This window comes from Glycine max, chromosome 5 (genome assembly GCF_000004515.6).
Source record: "Glycine max cultivar Williams 82 chromosome 5, Glycine_max_v4.0, whole genome shotgun sequence".
Classification (NCBI taxonomy): domain Eukaryota; kingdom Viridiplantae; phylum Streptophyta; class Magnoliopsida; order Fabales; family Fabaceae; genus Glycine; species Glycine max.
Window position 1 is genome coordinate 4,224,898 of NC_038241.2, and position 17,056 is coordinate 4,241,953.

At 34.2% G+C, this 17,056-nt stretch overlaps 3 protein-coding genes across 24 annotated transcripts; 2 read left to right on the forward strand and 1 right to left on the reverse strand.

The window, feature by feature from the left end:
• Positions 1-589: 589 nt before the first annotated feature.
• On the forward strand, positions 590-4,199 carry LOC100782820 (malate synthase, glyoxysomal). Its single transcript, XM_003525637.5, has 4 exons — positions 590-1,133; positions 1,638-1,963; positions 2,473-2,803; positions 3,356-4,199. Exons 1-4 carry the CDS (start codon positions 786-788, stop codon positions 4,019-4,021), a joined length of 1,671 nt encoding a protein of 556 aa, XP_003525685.1. The 5' UTR covers positions 590-785; the 3' UTR covers positions 4,022-4,199.
• Positions 4,200-6,823: 2,624 nt separating this feature from the next.
• On the forward strand, positions 6,824-10,890 carry LOC100788840 (cyclin-dependent kinase G-2). 22 transcript variants are annotated; one of them, XR_005891729.1, is made up of 9 exons: positions 6,824-8,649; positions 8,783-8,918; positions 9,019-9,107; positions 9,211-9,322; positions 9,403-9,506; positions 9,789-9,823; positions 9,955-10,065; positions 10,332-10,445; positions 10,540-10,890. XR_005891729.1 is itself a non-coding variant. In XM_006579531.4 (7 exons), the coding sequence occupies exons 1-5, from the start codon at positions 7,352-7,354 to the stop codon at positions 9,496-9,498; spliced, it is 1,731 nt and encodes a 576-aa protein (XP_006579594.1). In that variant the 5' UTR covers positions 6,824-7,351; the 3' UTR covers positions 9,499-9,506; positions 9,789-9,823; positions 9,955-10,890. The 22 variants fall into 22 exon arrangements, 4 of the variants coding, with proteins under 4 accessions (XP_006579594.1, XP_006579593.1, XP_006579595.1 ...); XR_005891733.1 differs by having other exon boundaries at positions 9,955-10,445; XR_005891730.1 differs by having other exon boundaries at positions 9,955-10,445; positions 10,594-10,890.
• Positions 10,891-11,705: 815 nt separating this feature from the next.
• LOC100790268 (adenylate kinase 4) lies at positions 11,706-15,776 on the reverse strand. The gene is made up of 6 exons (XM_003525643.3): positions 15,503-15,776; positions 13,801-13,946; positions 13,602-13,721; positions 13,277-13,444; positions 12,447-12,536; positions 11,706-12,001 (listed from the first exon to the last, which is right to left on the reverse strand). Exons 1-6 carry the CDS (start codon positions 15,606-15,608, stop codon positions 11,903-11,905), a joined length of 729 nt encoding a protein of 242 aa, XP_003525691.1. The 5' UTR covers positions 15,609-15,776; the 3' UTR covers positions 11,706-11,902.
• Between the last annotated feature and the right edge of the window lie 1,280 nt (positions 15,777-17,056).

Genomic DNA, 17,056 nt, shown 5'->3' on the forward strand with positions numbered 1-17,056 from the left:
ACTAAATATCCAAAAATATACTGATGTAGGGATAGATTCCATCTAACAATACTACTTGTTTTATGTAAAAAAGTTTATGTCAAGGTACATAAAATACGGAAAAAAGTTTAGTTAGTTTTAACTTTTTTGAATGGCTAAAAAAATTATGTGTTCCATAAATAAATTTTTTTAATAGCTTTTAGTGTTTTTTTAAATATTACTATTTTTTAGTTTTTAGTTTCTTATATTTTCTTTTATTTTTATCTTTAATATATTTATTCAATTTTCTAATCATGATTTTATTATTTTAAATTTTTTAATTATTTTAATAACTAATTTTATTAAACACTTATAATTTAATAATTTAATAAGTTAATTTTTCAATTTCAGCTAATAACTTTTAACTATTAGATAATTTTTTAGTTTTTAACCGGTAAAAAAAAATAACCATAATCATGTGTGCTACTTTAAGTCTTAGGCTTAATTAGTCATCTTGTATTTATATTTGTATTAACTTTTGGTTTTAATTTTCATATCTAAAATTTTATGTTTCAATCCTGATATGAGTAATTTTTTTATGTTTTAATTTTCTATTGATGTTAAAACGGTTACAAAATAAAAACATAAAGACCTAATCATAAAAGTAATTATTCGTACAGATACTGAATCCTAGAGTTTTATTTTTAAAATGAAAAGTTAATACATGTTGTACGGACGAAATGATTGATGAAACCTAATTTGTGTACCGTGCCTTTGCTCTAATGCCACACTCGTGACTACGAACACTGCAGGAAGAGAGAAAGGCGATGGACCTCGGAACCTATGAAGTGCCAGAAGGAGTGGACATTCTAGGAAGATACGATGCAGAGTTTGCAAAAATCCTCACAAAAGACGCTTTGAAATTCGTTGCTGAGCTGCAACGTGAGTTCAGGAGCGATATCAAGCATGCATTAGAGAGCAGAAGAGAGGCAAAGAAGAAGTACAATGAAGGGACTCTTCCGGGGTTTGATCCTGCCACCAGTCACATTAGAGACCAGGAGTGGCTGTGTGCACCTGTTCCACCAGCTGCTGCTGATAGGAAAGTGGAGATCACTGGCCCTGTGGACAGAAAAATGGTCATCAATGCTCTCAACTCTGCAGCTAAAGTCTTTATGGTTTGTGTATCTACACTCTACACTATTACAGTGCGTGTTTGGACTCCAAACATGCTTTATGTTTGTAATTTCACTAAAGTTGTTAATCAATAATTGAGTTGGGAGTTGAGGCATATATAGTATAAAAAATTGGTGTATACTTGCATTTTAAATCTATTAGTTATTGTGTTGTAATTGTGTGATTTTACACTCTTGGTTACTAATTGTACTCCAGATTGAGTTTCTTAAGTTTTTTTTTTCTTTCTGTTTTTAATTAGGTCCTTCTGCCGTAACTTCATCTAATACTGCACGTTGAAGGGATGGAAGGACCTAATTGTAAACGAGAGAAATTTAAAAAGACTCAATTGGCGCAATTAAAATTACGAAAATCCTACCGTCTGAGTAAGAAAATAAAAGTTCAATTAAGTCTTTTCTTTTTTTAATTAATTATAGAAGGGTTGATTGAATTTGGTTTATTCCGGAACCAAAGCACCTAATGTTGTTGCTGTTTTTCTAAATTTTAAGGCTGATTTAGAAGATGCACTGTCACCGACCTGGGAAAATCTTATTAGTGGTCAAGTGAACTTGAAGGATGCTGTGGATGGGACAATAAGCTTCCATGACAAAGTAAGAAACAGGGTTTACAAGCTCAATGATCAGACAGCAAAGCTTTTTGTGAGACCAAGAGGTTGGCATCTACCTGAAGCACATATTCTGATTGATGGTGAACCTGCAACTGGTTGCCTTGTTGATTTTGGCCTCTATTTCTACCACAACCACTCGGCATTCCGACGCACTCAAGGTGCTGGCTTTGGCCCTTTCTTTTATCTTCCCAAAATGGAGCATTCAAGGTAAGCACTATGCTATACAGTCATAACACAAGAGCCAAGAACAAATCTACTCCTGTTAGTCATTTCATAAGTTTTAAGCTTTTAGTGGAAGCTAGAATTCAATTTTGTATTATAAATACATTGAAGGACAAAATTTAAATGCAGTTGTTTAGTTGGTGTTGTTTTTCAATTGAAATTAAAGTTTCTTTTCAATAGTCAGCATAATAAAGGTTTGCATTAAACATCAGCAACAAGACAAATTTCAAATTCTGATTGAAGAAAAATACCAAAGACACTTCACAATGACTGAATAGTCCTAAAACCTGTTCAAAACTCAATACTCCTCAACGTACTCTCTTATGCACGATCTGGCTTGACTATGGGGGATCAAAACAGTTTATTGAATATGTCCTCTAAAATTATTATATTGATCTCAAAGATTAGAGGTCCACCCGCCCTCAATCGGATGGTCCAGCACTTAAGGAACTCCATATTATAGAATTGTAATGTAAGAAACTTGTGATTTTCAGGGAAGCTAAGATATGGAACAGTGTGTTTGAGAAGGCTGAGGATGTAGCAGGCATTGAAAGAGGAAGCATAAGGGCAACGGTTCTGATAGAAACACTTCCTGCAGTGTTTCAAATGGATGAAATTCTATATGAGCTGAAAGAGCATTCGGTGGGTCTAAACTGTGGGCGTTGGGATTACATTTTCAGTTATGTTAAAACCTTCCAGACTCACCCAGATCGTCTACTACCAGACAGGGTCCAGGTTGGCATGACTCAACATTTCATGAAGAGTTACTCTGATCTCCTCATCAGGACATGCCACAGGCGCGGTGTGCATGCTATGGGAGGAATGGTATGTAATGGAACTACTTTGGTTTACCACTAGTAATGCATATTCATTTCTAAGCAGTTCTAACTACTAAGCAAAATGGTATATAGATGATAGGCTATACAATTTCAGATTGTTGGTTGTTAATGAACATTGTCACATAATCTGTTTGGTCATGGTATTACTTTTTAGGAATGGTATGTAAGAGAACTACTTTGATTTCTATATTATATTTTTGAAGTTAAATTATTCATTCATTCTCTATAGTTGTCCTCATTTCAAGTTTTTACGTATGTATAAAAGTTAAGTTTTTAGCCCTATTGCTAAAATCAGAGAGCATTTCTTGGTGATGTAATACAGCTATAATTTCTTTTTGTAGTGATAAATCGTCACAAGATATTGTTAGGCAAATAGGGACTATAAATCAGGATAATTGCAGGAACCAATGAATAGTTTAGCTTATTTTTTATGTTTGCAAATAACTACAAACTATTAGACTATGACACTATTTATTTCCCTTTTTTTAAAACTGTATATAGAAGATGTGTCTGATGAAAAGTTCAAATTGTTCAACAGGCAGCACAGATTCCAATCAAAGATGACCCAGTTGCAAATGAGGCAGCACTGGAACTTGTAAGGAAGGACAAGCTTAGAGAAGTGAAGGCAGGCCACGATGGAACTTGGGCTGCACATCCTGGTCTCATTCCATCCTGCATGGAGGTTTTCAACAACAACATGGGCAATGCTCCCAACCAGATAGACACAGTGAAACGCGATGATGCTGCAAACTTAACTGAACAAGACCTCTTGCAGATACCAACAGGAACCCGGACCATGGAAGGTCTCAGATTGAATACAAGGGTGGGCATTCAGTACTTGGCAGCATGGCTCAGCGGAAGCGGTTGCGTGCCTCTTTACAACCTCATGGAAGATGCTGCCACTGCTGAGATTAGCAGGGTGCAGAACTGGCAGTGGCTCAAGTATGGAGTGGAGCTAGATGGGGATGGGCTTGGAGAGAAAGTGAACAAAGACCTTTTTCATAGAGTGGTTGAAGAAGAGATGGCTAGGATTGAAAAGGAAGTGGGAACAGAGAAGTTCGAGAAGGGAATGTACAAGGAGGCTTGCAAGATCTTCACTCGCCAATGCACGTCCCTAACACTTGATGATTTTCTCACTTTGGATGCCTATAATTACATAGTCGTGCATCACCCCAAGGAAGGAACCGTCAAAGCTTCGAACTAATTAAGGGGTTCATTATTGCCTAATGGTTGGATCACTTGGACTCTGTCTTGTGTACTTAAAGTTACTGTTGTGAGAAAATCACAAGTGCACGGTGGTTATCGTATTCACATGATTATGTGTATGACTTTGTGATTATCGTTATTCAATAAAAAGGAGAAAAATGGATTTTTCGTTCCTATAAAATGATCAGAAATCAGTTTATGTTCTTCCAAAAAACATGTCTGGTTTTGATTTCTCAAAATACAAAACATGTGTATGACTTAATGTTGACGTGACTAGCAATGTTTCACATTGTCATTATAGATGTTGTCACGACCAGCAAAGTTCCACATTGTTAATATAACATTATTCATAGTTAAGTCTCTCTAAAGATTTTAGATGAAGGAACCATGAAAGTTGGGAGACAATGGGCATTTCGTGAAGGCTTCCTATAAATACTAAAGTCACTTTTGCACAGGATAACAAATTGCTAATACTGTCTTTTGAATTTCTTTAGCTCTTTTTGCAAGTCTTGTGCGTTAATGTAACCCTCCTCGTCTTTCATGCCACTACTTCCTCCTTCCATTACGTGGATGTCTCTTTCGCCTGTGTGACGGTTGACTGAATATGATGTCATTTTTTTTTCTTTTATCTCTTCAAACCCCCTACAACAACCTTTTTATCTCTTTATAAATATCAACTCGTCTTCTTTAGTGACTACCACACCCTAGACTTGGCCACCTTCATTTTCTTACTCATTTTTTCTCTTTTGAATCTAGAGAAGAAACTTAAGAGAAAGAAGGTCGATGCATCATTGACTTTTGGATCGAAGAATGACCCCTTCAATCCTAATGAATAAGAGAGAAACAAAAAAAATCTAAAAGAAAGGAAAATGAAGTTTCCAAGAAAATCAAACACCTTTTTTTTTTCTCTGCCTAATAAGAAAAAAAAAAATTGAAGTTGCGGATTTCAGATTTCTTTTTTCTTATTTGATTTGCTTTGGTTGGAATATGAAGAAGAAACAAATGTGTTGGAAGAGGACAAGTAGAGGTGAATGAATACGCAAATATGTTTAGTGTTTATTTTAAGTGAAATATTAGTGGATGTTAAAAGTTGTTACCATTTTAACTAGAAGAAAAGAGATACTTCATGTTTTTCTAAATTTTTTAAAAAATAAAAAAATAAAAGTTAAATGTGGTTAATAAAAAAATAATAATATAAAAGTAGTGGCAAGTTAATATAAGTTAGAAGAAAATATTAAAATTTAAGAAATGATTTAAGGATAAAATTATTCAATAAAATGTGTATACCAAATAAAGTAATTCTCATTATTTATAGTTATAGATTACTTGTGTGAAAATAATTTTGGATTTGATGTATTGTTTTGTGGTCATTATTAACAATGTTTGATCTAAAAGTCAAATTCTCTTCATTTTTTATTTTTTTAATTTGATAATTATATTTAGTTTCTTATATATATTTTTTGGCTTTCGCAAGATCATAAATTTTCTCTATGATTGTTATTCTTCCTACTTTGTACTATGACTTCTTTTTACTCTTCTAACATTTTTCATCTTGTATTTTTTTTATCTTATATGTTATTTTTTTTAATTGGGTCCTATAAATTAGAAAGGAAGAAATAATAAAATACTTAAAATAACTTTAAATAAATAAAAGAAATTGGTTTCTTTTGGTAATATTTTATTAGATTTATAATTTCTATTTTTGTTAATGATACATTTATATTTAATTAACTTTTCTAAGTATTTATCGTATCTTATTCATTTAATCCAGTATTTTTTAAGAACTTTTAATGTGTTACTCAAGTATCTATCTTTGAAATATTTTATCTAACATTTCTTTTCACTTAATTTAAATGATTTTTTTTTTTACTTTCTTCTCCTTTGGTTACTGGTCTTTGACTATTTTAATAATTATGTGTTAGTTACACTTGTTGATTAATATCTCTTATGCTGAATACAATTTATATATTTTTTTTTTCATAAGAAAATATTAGTTATATATTGAATTTTTTTATAAATGTCATGCATCTAAAATTTTTAAAAAAAATTTAGGCCATGATTTTTTTTTTTTATATTGGTTCCCCTTATCTAAAATTCTTGGTTCCACCCGTAAGATTGGAGGGGTGGAGGAAGATGGATTTTTTTTTTATGTTGCTTGGCTGAGAAAAAAAAAATTCAGAAAAATGGGATAGACTTATACTATTTATAATATATTTTTACTCATTTCTCTATCTCTTTTCATCTCTTATCTATTTATTTTAAACTAAATATTTTTATTTTCACATTATTTCTTATTTATCTCTTCTTTAGGTACCAAACCAATAAATAATATATTGAGATGGATAAAATTAAGGAGATTTATATATCTCAAATATTGATCTACCAAGTTTTAAAATTTGAATTTAGATTATTTTCTTAAAAATAAAACACATCGTTAATTAAATATGGTATTTTAGTAATTTAAATTCAAATTAAATCTAATTTAAGTAGTAAAAATTAAAAAAAAAAGAAGTTACTCAATATAAAAAATATTGCGTAATTTAAAAAAAAAGAATATTTCCTTTTTTATTTTAAAGCAAAAAAATACTCATTTATTTTAAAGATAAATAATATAAATAGACTTTCAAGAAAGAAATAGAAATATATCAACTCAAGAAAAAGAAAGAGGCAAATTAAAATTAATTAGTTTAATTAGTTTTTTTATCAGTATTAGTTTAATTGAGAGGGTGGACAATTGGGGAGAAAAAAAAAAAAGAAGGATCTCGCAAAACGCGTGAAATCCAGCAATAATTGATAAGATCGCCGCCTCATGGTTTGAAAGGCGTTATTTTATTTAAGTCGGTGACGCCTCAGTCGAATCCCACACAAAACAAACAAACGCGTCAACGAAGGCGGCTTCTCTCGTCTCGTCTCTGCTTTTCTCCTTTCGCTTTCGCTTTTCGTGTCGCCGCCGGTAAGGCAATTCGATACCTCTGAACCCTAACCAGACGCAGCCACCGTTTTGGGTTTCCATCCCCCTCTCATACTTTGCCTGATTGCTTTCATGTTTCGTTTCTCTCTTTTCATTTCAATTTTTATACGGTTCGCCGTTGATTGTATCGAGCAAAAAAGTAAAGAAAATTATAATTGATTTTTGTCTTGTGGTTTTTTTATTGATTGATTAGGGTTGTGTGAATCATTGAAAAAAATATTGAATCCTCCGTTCTGATTTTTTTGGAGGGTTAGGGTTTGGAAATTTGGGGATTTTTTAGGGTTTGGGTTTGATATACGTTTCTCTTCGATTCTTAATTGCTTATTGAGAGGACTTGTGCTTGTGCTTGTCAATCACATGGCGGCAGGGCGAAAAAGTGTTTCCCTGAGAAGAGAATTTTGCAAATATGGTTCCACCAAGGGGTTTGATCACCATACGAATGGTTCTTTCGGCGTGGAAGTGGGTGGTTCTCGCAACCATCACTTCGCTTGTTCAGGAGAGACGCGGTTCCATGTTGAAAAAGAGGAAGGTGAGATTTGTGTTGAACACGAGCTTGCCCCTGTGGTGCCACCGCCAGAGAAGAGAAGAAAGTTTTCTCCAATCATATGGGACCTAGCAGAGAAGGAAGAAAGAGTCTCTTCAAAGAGTGGGATCTTGCAGATTGCTGCTCTGTCTCCTCCTTGTCCATTTCTATCTAGCAGTCCTGGAGCCAATGGTGTTGATTGTGGGGATGTTATGGAGGAGCCTTTGACAGATTCGGGAAGCTACCCACACGATTTGGAGGAAGACAAAGATGTGCAAGGATGGACAATCACAAAGTCAAGATGGGCTTGTGATGTTCGTCCCTCACCAAGAGGTGCTGATGATGAACAGAAGCACGGCAAAGTGAGCTCCAGTCCTGAAATTGGTGAATTCCATGGCGGTGGAACTTCAGAGAGCACAATCACTAGATCATCAGGAAGTAGTGGTAGAGATCATTATTTGGGTGCTTCTTCTGATGACACTGATTCTGAAAAGGACTTCCTTATGGACTCCATGGTCAATGTTGAGGAACAAAGTGATGATGGTGATTCTCCATCAGATTCTGATGAGTGTGGTGGATTGATGCATGTGCTGAGAAACATAAACATGCTTCAGAGTTGCAGAAGTGTGTGTGAGTTTGAGATGATTAAGAAAATAAACGAAGGAACTTATGGTGTTGTCTACAAGGCTAGGGATAAGAAGACTGGAGAACTAGTAGCATTGAAGAAGGTGAAGATGAACATAGAGAGGGATGGATTTCCAATGTCATCCTTGAGAGAAATAAACATTCTCTTGTCTTTTAATCATCCCTCCATTGTGAATGTTAAAGAAGTAGTTGTTGATGATTTTGATGGTACTTTTATGGTAATGGAGCACATGGAGTATGACCTGAAGGGGCTGATGGAGGTTAAGAAGCATCCCTTTAGCATGAGTGAAATTAAATCCTTGGTACGGCAACTTCTTGAAGGTGTCAAGTATCTCCATGATAATTGGGTTATCCATAGGGACTTGAAATCATCAAACATCCTGCTGAACCATGATGGGGAGCTTAAAATATGCGACTTTGGGTTGTCAAGGCAGTATGGAAGCCCGCTGAAGCCATATACTCCTGTTGTGGTTACACTATGGTACAGGTGAGTAGCATTATAGTACTTTTTTAGTTTTCATTGAAGTTATCTCTAGATGTATCTGGCTTGTGATTTTTCAATCATATTGGTAGAGAAATGTATATGTCACAACTCATTATTGTTGTATTGGTTTGTGCAGAGCACCTGAACTTTTGCTGGGTGCTAAAGAATACTCAACTGCAATTGACATGTGGTCAGTGGGTTGCATAATGGCTGAATTAATTGCCAAGGAACCTCTGTTCAGGGGTAAAAGTGAACTTGAACAACTTGATAAGGTTATTATTACTAAAATCACTTGGTTTTTCTTCACATCCTCTATTTATGAGAGCTCTGCTATTCTAGTAAATAACTTATTTGTTTGTCAAATGTCTGCAGATTTTTCGAACCCTGGGTACGCCTGATGAGAAAATTTGGCCAGGATTATCCAAATTACCTGGGGCTAAAGCAAATTTTGTTAAGCAACTGTAAGCATGCCTTCTCTCTTTTTCTTCTTGATAAGAATTCTCTGTTATGTTTTATAAAGCAGTTACACTTTGCAACTGTTTGACTGTGAGTTATTGATTTCAGGTTTAATACACTAAGGAAGAAGTTTCCAGCTGCGTCGTTTATTGGTTTGCCAGTTTTATCTGAGCTTGGATTTGACTTGTTGCAGCAGCTGCTAACTTATGACCCTGAAAAGGTAGATATAATTCATTGAATAAATTCTTATTTGTTTTCTGTGACATGAAACTCGAATTTAAACTGTTTTACTTCTTGCAGAGGATAACAGCAGAAGATGCTCTCCTTCATGATTGGTTCCATGAAGCCCCTCTTCCCAAATCTGATTTCAAGCCAATTTTTCCTTCTTGGCAGTGATAGGACAGGTACTCTTGCTGGATGCATGAAATACCAAGAACAATGCTATTTTTACTGTCATTATTTCCAACTTTGTCTTCCTTGTTGATGATCATATACAAAGAATGATATATGATTGCAAGGAACAGGGTAATGGACTTCATTAGGCTCTTGTTTGTTATAAATTAGATTAGAAGCAGCAAATTGATGTATAGATCTGAGAAGGTATGACATTACCCGACTTTTTTTTCCTTTACTAAAACAAATGTATCCTCTCTTGTGCTGGTGAAAATCATGTACATACATTTCAGGACTATTTAGTAATAGATGATGGATTTTTGCTCTGGTATGTTGTTTTCCTTCCTGTACCATCTATTTCCATTTACAATGGTTTGTTCCTATCCTTTTAGCTGCCCCATTAAATTGGGGGCTATCAAGACTTGTTCTTTTTTCTCCTACATTTAATCTTTACAACAGGAAATGCTCCTGAAAATTTTGGCTTCATTGATGCACAAGCATTGGTAGCTGTTGGATGTGTAGAAAAATAAATCAATTGCAAGGAATATTCATTTTGAGCATGGTCAGCAGGTAATGATGTTAGGTTTCTCAATTTGAAAGTGGTTCCCTGAAATAAAATGATAGTGTTGTTGGCTTTTATTAATAATGTCTCTTTTTTCACACTTCCATATTATGTTGCTCAACAAAATAAAAGGATCTAAATTCTTTTTTACTGTACAAGTTCAATTTGAAACTTTTGATATACAGTAACTGTCAGCAAGATAACGTGATGTAATCTTCATGGTTATGCTATCGAGTTTTGTTCCTTTTTTGCCTACATTTAATTTTTACACCAGGAAATGCTCTTTTAAAAATTTTGGGTGCATTGATGTGCCAAGCATTGATAGTTGTTGGACTTGTAGAAAAATAAATCAATTGCAAGCAATACTCATTTTCAACATGGTCAACAGGTAAACAATCGTAGGTTTTTCATTTTGAAAGTTGGTCCTTGAAATAAAATGATGTATGCCCCTTTACCGAAATATGAATTTTTAAATTAACCAGAGGTGGAATTATGAGTTTAGGCAGTGGATTGCATGTTGAACTATGGTGAAGCAGGGTTTAGAAGCTTGTGGAGCTGCTGAGAAAAGAGACACAGGCTGTTACATAGATGGCGAAGTCCACCAAGGGTGCTGAAGTGAAATTTGCGCTCAATTTGTGCCTTCTTAACACTGCAATTGGTGTAATAATTTGATGAAGTTCAAGGGAAGTAGCCTCTTGTAATGAGGAGATTTTTGTTTTTTGTATTGAAAATCCTGTGGTGATGAATAATTTATATCCCTTAATTACAGTGGGGTCTTGTGGAGGCTGGTGAAGAAATATTGAAGCTATGGAGTACTATTTTGTTCGTTTGAACAAGACGTATATGATTTGATTTGTGTATAATTCTAATAATTCAGAATCCAACAGAAATCTACCATCCCCCCATGGATAACCTAAAACATACCCAAGTAGTGAACCTTGCAAGCGCTGAGCACTACGTAGCTGATATTTGATGTTAGCTATCCAGCACTTGGGTTTCAGTTAAAAGGTTTGCAATCAGTTCTCAAGCACTGGTTGTCAAACAAAGGGATTTTATTTTTATTCGCTATAAAATTAGTATGTCTTTTACACTCTTTGCATGTAGTGTCTTGTATAACGTCATTTTTGTGTGCAAAATGTAAAGTGATGGATGGCTAAAATTCATTGGTCTTTGTAACGAATGTTCAACTTGCCAGTCGAACTCATTGTCAGGGAGAAGCTAATTATTCCAAAAATTACAATTTTCAGGTTACTTATACAGAATCTTCATGAATTATTTAGTATCTCGTTAGAACTTTGTTCATAATGCATTTTTATCAGGAAAAAAAATTATAATATTTACCTTAAAGTCACTTGTTTAAGTTAAAAACATTTATATTTGAAAATTTTAAAATTTTAAATTAAAAATATAGTAAAACTTATTATTCAATTAATATCAAACATATATAGAAATAAAATAATGAAACACAGACCAAACAATTATTTCTTACAAATTTTCATTTCACACCTTCAAAAGCAGCACAAATGCTTCCCAACAATAAGTAGCTCAAATTTTGCCAACTAGTTCATGAAATCAAAAGTTTCACGGGTGCGTAAACACCTGCGAATGTCGAGTGGAAATTCATGCAGAAAAAAGAAAGAGACCAAAATTCAAAATAAATAGACTTTTTGATTCATCAAAGTTGGTCTTCGAATGTGGGTTTGAGAACAGCCGGCATTTGCAGTAAAGCTGAAAGGTAAGCGGATTTCAGAGTATATTAAAATACAAATTGGCAACGAAAAGTTTTCCTGTAGCGAAAAAAGAACAATTGCAGTTCGAGCCCCAGGATCGAAGGGTGATCTCCATTTAAGACAGCACTTTCTCCACTTCAACTGTCACCTCTTTGGGTGGTTTCTCAGCATGAAGATTAGCAACAAGGCCCTTCTTTGAATAGTAATCAATAACCTGCATGTTCAATGCACAAACATTCATTCAAGGCCACGAAATTACAAAGAAAATTCTAAAAACAAAACAGGTAAACCATCAAAACACACAAAGAACTGATGAGGATAGAAATTTGCCGAAATGGTGAGAGAATTTAAATAAACATTCAACCAAACCAAGATTACATCACGTTATCTTGTTGACAGTTACTCTGTTACGAAAGTTTCAAATTGAACATGTTTAGTAAAAAAAGAATTTAGATCCTCTCATTTCGTTGAGAACCATAATATGGAGGTGTTAAAAAAGAGACATTTTTAATCAAACAAGGATATCATAACTAGTTGGCTATACTTATATGATTCTAATTAGATTTAATCAAAATTGTGTCTGTCTCAAACAAGACCATATCATGTTACTCAACATAAGAGAATCCAAATCCATTAGTAAAAAGAATTCAAAATCATACCGGTTCGGTTTGCTTGTGAAATGCCTCCAGTCTTGACTTAAGAACAGCCGCAGTGTCATCCTTGCGCTGGATAAGTGGTTCACCAGTAACCTGAGGAAAACAAATTCGACAATGAAAGTGTTAAGGGCTAGTGTTTCCTTAAGCTGCCATAACAAAGCTTGTGGCATGTCCTAACCTTTAAAATTGGGCAACCTCCACTTCTCCTAAACTTTCTATTCATCAAAAATGGGAAAGGAGAAAAATAAAAAGAAACAATTTTTTTTTTATAGATTATCATTACTGCCAGCAATTAAATTCAGCAGTGCCCTAAAATCAAATTCATTTCCCAATAAAACATCTTAACAAAAAAGTGTGGCACCTCATTATATTTATTAAAAAAGAACTAGGTTTTAATTCAACCCCAAATACTAACTCAAGGGGGGAGGACAGCCCAAGTCTTATTAAGAGTATTATAGCCATATTCTTAGCCAACATGGGACACCTTAACATCCCCCTCTCACACCCAAGACTAGACAGGAGCTTTAAGCGTGTATCACTACACGTCTGTGAGTGGCCAAACATCCAGACTATTCATAGGCTTTCATACCATATTAAAAAGGAATTTTGCCTAACTCAATCTCAAGAGCTCATTCTAGGGTGGAGAATTCCCCAAGTCTTGTAAAAAGTGCACAGCTATATTCCTAGTCAATGTTGGACATCTTAACAATATTCAAGTTTGAATAATACTTAAAGATTTTACAGAACTCTCATAAATGCTAAAGCACCTATAAGTAGAAGTCATGTTTAAGCAACTATCATTATGCAGGATTTAAATAAAGATGCAGACTTACATCATCAACACCAAGAACCTTTGGAGGGGAAAATTTTGTATGGTAAGTTCTGCCACTGGATGGGTGTATCCAGCGACCAGTAATTCGCTCCTCAAGGATTGCATCATCAATTGCAAAATTGAGCACCTTATCAACTTTAACTCCTTGTTTTTGCAGCATCTCATCAAGCTGCAAATAAAGAAAAAACAGATTCAAAAGATGTAGATGAACAGCATGTAAAACAGTGCATATAATCAAGTAATTCTGTTTTTATATATGCACAAGCCCAATATTTCAAACAAAAGAAACACACTTAGTAAGTCAGATGTCAAAAACAATGTCATACCTTCTGTGCTTGGACCACAGTTCTTGGAAAACCATCAAGAATGAAACCTTTCTGACATGATGGTTTCTTCATTGCTTCATCTATAATGCCAACAACCAAGTCATCAGAAACAAGTTCTCCCTGAAAAATTGTAACACTATCATGTTAGCAATCTCTCAAGGTAAATGCTCAGTTGAGATTATATACAAACAGGCCTTACCTTATCCATAGCTTCTTTAGCCTTGACACCAAGAGGGGTCTTAGCTGCTACAGCTGCTCTTAACATATCACCAGTAGCTAAGTGGCATAAGCAGTACTCATCTTTTATGATTGGTGACTGGGTGCCTTTTCCAGATCCAGGTGGGCCTGCATTAACATTTTATCAAGTTATACCTCACTTGAATTTCTGAAACTATATTTAACGATTTCAAATATATACTGTAATTTCTTAAAGCAAGAATCTTAAATGGCCTAACCAAGCCAAATAAGGATACCCTACCCCACTAACTTGTCAGTACTTGGAACATTGGTGCAAGACATATGGAAGCATATCAAATTAAAATAGTAGCCTAAGTGCAGCACAGAGGAACAATACAAATCTAAGAGCTACTCATCAATTGAAACAGGAGCTATCACTTCACAAAATATTGGTTCAATTTGAAAGTTTATGGAAGACATGGAAGTATTGTGTTTCACTCTTGTTTTTTCAAACAATAAATAAAAAGAAAAGCATTAAAAAAGGAGAATGAGGATCCATTATGGGTGAAACCTCCCTGTTATAATAGGATTATTGAAATATACACATTAAATTTCCCATCTTAACTCTTGTGACATAAACAGATTCAATTTGAAAGTTCAACAGGGCAACTCAATTTCGCTTTTCATTTTTCTGTCTGCAAATAGAACATGTAGGTGTCAGAAAATGACCAGTCTTGCATTAATAGGGAAAAGTTGCTAGCAATTAAAGATGAAAACACGCTGAGAAAGCATGGGTTCTACAGTGGAGTACAATTCTAAATGATAATCAAGTGAGTATAAAGTCCTAGAGACAAAACCAACAGCACTTGATTGAAACCGAATCAAAAAAAGAAAAAAAAAACCACCACAGACTAGCATCTTTCCACCGATGGTACACAAGACAAATCTACAAACTAATGTTAGCATGAATGTAAAAATACACTGAATTTCAACAGGAAGTTATAAACAAATTTAAACTAGTTCATTATCCAATCACACGATAAGAAATTCTTTGCCACAAATGTACAGGTCTCTATTGTCTAAAAGCAAACCCACACAGCTCAAGTCAGTTACGTTACTTAGTCTGAAAATTATCAAGCCTGAAAGAACACACGCACAAACCTCTCTAAGGGATGGACGCGTGCAGAATTTAGATTCACAATTAGAGAATCATATTCAAATAACAGGTACTAATCAGTTAACAAGCATGAATCAGAACTACTTGGGGTTCAAACACCGATACCCAGCCAGTCAATAACTTCAAAGAATAAGACCAACAAGCACATACTCCTAAAATCCTTCAAAAGAAGTTTAAAAAAAATCACCCGAAAAACACAACAAAAAATCCATTTACCGAAAAGCAAATTGTCTCTCATTTTCTCCTCCAGTAACTGAAGAACCCAGTACATCGTCCCAGTGTATCTCCATCCTCAACAGTAGAGCCAAAAATCACATAAATTTCTCAGCATTTTCCCTATGACTCAAGCAACAGCAAATACAACCGAAGGAAACCCTAAAAACCGCATCTACAACATTCGAACGCAACGCGTGCGAAAGCATCAAACTATATAACACAAGCATTTTCGAATTTTCGGATCTGAATTAGCAGCGAGCACAAAACTGACAACTTTATGTCAAATTTTCTTTTATTTAAAATATATATAGAGAGAGATGGAGATAGATACCAATGAGAATAAGACGCTTGTCAGGTTTGGAAGAGCACTTGAGACGACGAAGGAGCTCAGTCATGAGATCCAGAGAGGGAACATCTTCCAAGTTAGTGTTGGCCATTGTTGTTTCTGATTCTGATGTTGTTGTGAGTAGAAAGAAGAACAGAACAGAACCAGAATCACTATCTCCAACTTCGGACCCTCCCACGCACACGCTTTCAAAACTCAACTCGCCGTCTCTTGCCCTTTGTTTAGCTACAAATGTTAGGTGACAGTTTTTTTCTAATTATTTTTTCTCTGTTTTCTTTCAACCGTTTTTATTATTTTAATTTAATATTTTCTTTGGGTAGGTTTTTCATAATTGTGAAACCCTACTGGGTCATGATCTCGGTTGAGACAGTGGGTTAGTGATTTGACTGGTAAACCAGTAATTGATTCAATCTGACTCAACATATATTAAAAATTTAAAATTATACATGTATCTCTTATATATAAGTATATAATTAATATTATTTGAGTAAGAAAAAATAACAATTGATAATAATGAGACATCAAAACGACGTCGTAAAGGTTGTCCATTATTTTTTTGTAAAATCAGTCGGGTTGGATCAATCCAATCAAGATCCGACACTTAATCGGTCGAGTTTGACCGGATCATCCCAGATCAATTGTGTGACTGATCCAATAGTGGAATCAGTCCAATTAGGCCAGCGAGTTCCAATCGGATTGGTCCAACCTGTCGAACCGAATTGGGTTTTACAATTATGGGTTTTTCTATGTCAAGTAATATGTCAGTAAATATATGATTTATAATTTAAGATTTATAAAAATATATTACTTATATTTAATTTTATTTTTATAAAATAAAATATTTATTAGAATCTGTTACGTAAAACTAGAATTTCTATCTTTTAGGATTTTGCTTTTAGTGGGTTAAGTTGGTGTTACATGTTTGTTAAGTTGTTTTTTTTGTCTGCACGTTGGTGTACAGCGTTGTTGCATAATGAGGTCTATGCTTATATATCTCTCTTTTTCTCTAGTTACAAGCAGACAAAATAATTTGTTTTTTTTTTCTCTAAATTTCTTCTTTTCCTTTTTTTGAGAGCAATAGCATTGATATTCAGAAGGTTCGGGGATCCTTTCGCTATACACGATCGGAACCAACGGGTTGCCTATCTTGAAAGAGAAGCGCAATAAAATTTTTCTACTAATAGAGTAGGGTGTCCAAGGATAGCGTTTGCGGGCTTCAACCCATACTATTTAAAATTTCTCCCTTAAAATTATTTTCCTTTGTGCGTATTGTATATTATGTTGCATTGTTAATCCATGCTTTACCATATTTTGAAGTTACTTTGCTACTGTTATTTAATTTAAGACTTTGCATACTCTTCTCATTTATTCCTTTTATTTTATTTTATTTTTTAACAGTTTTAAAGAGAAAAATCTATTTTTTTTTCTTGCATAGTCTCTTTAGCAGTAACATTTTCTTTTATCAAAATATTTGTTATGGAAATGATTAAGTTCATTTCTTGTAAGCATGAAAAATTTATAGGTAAAAACACAATGTAT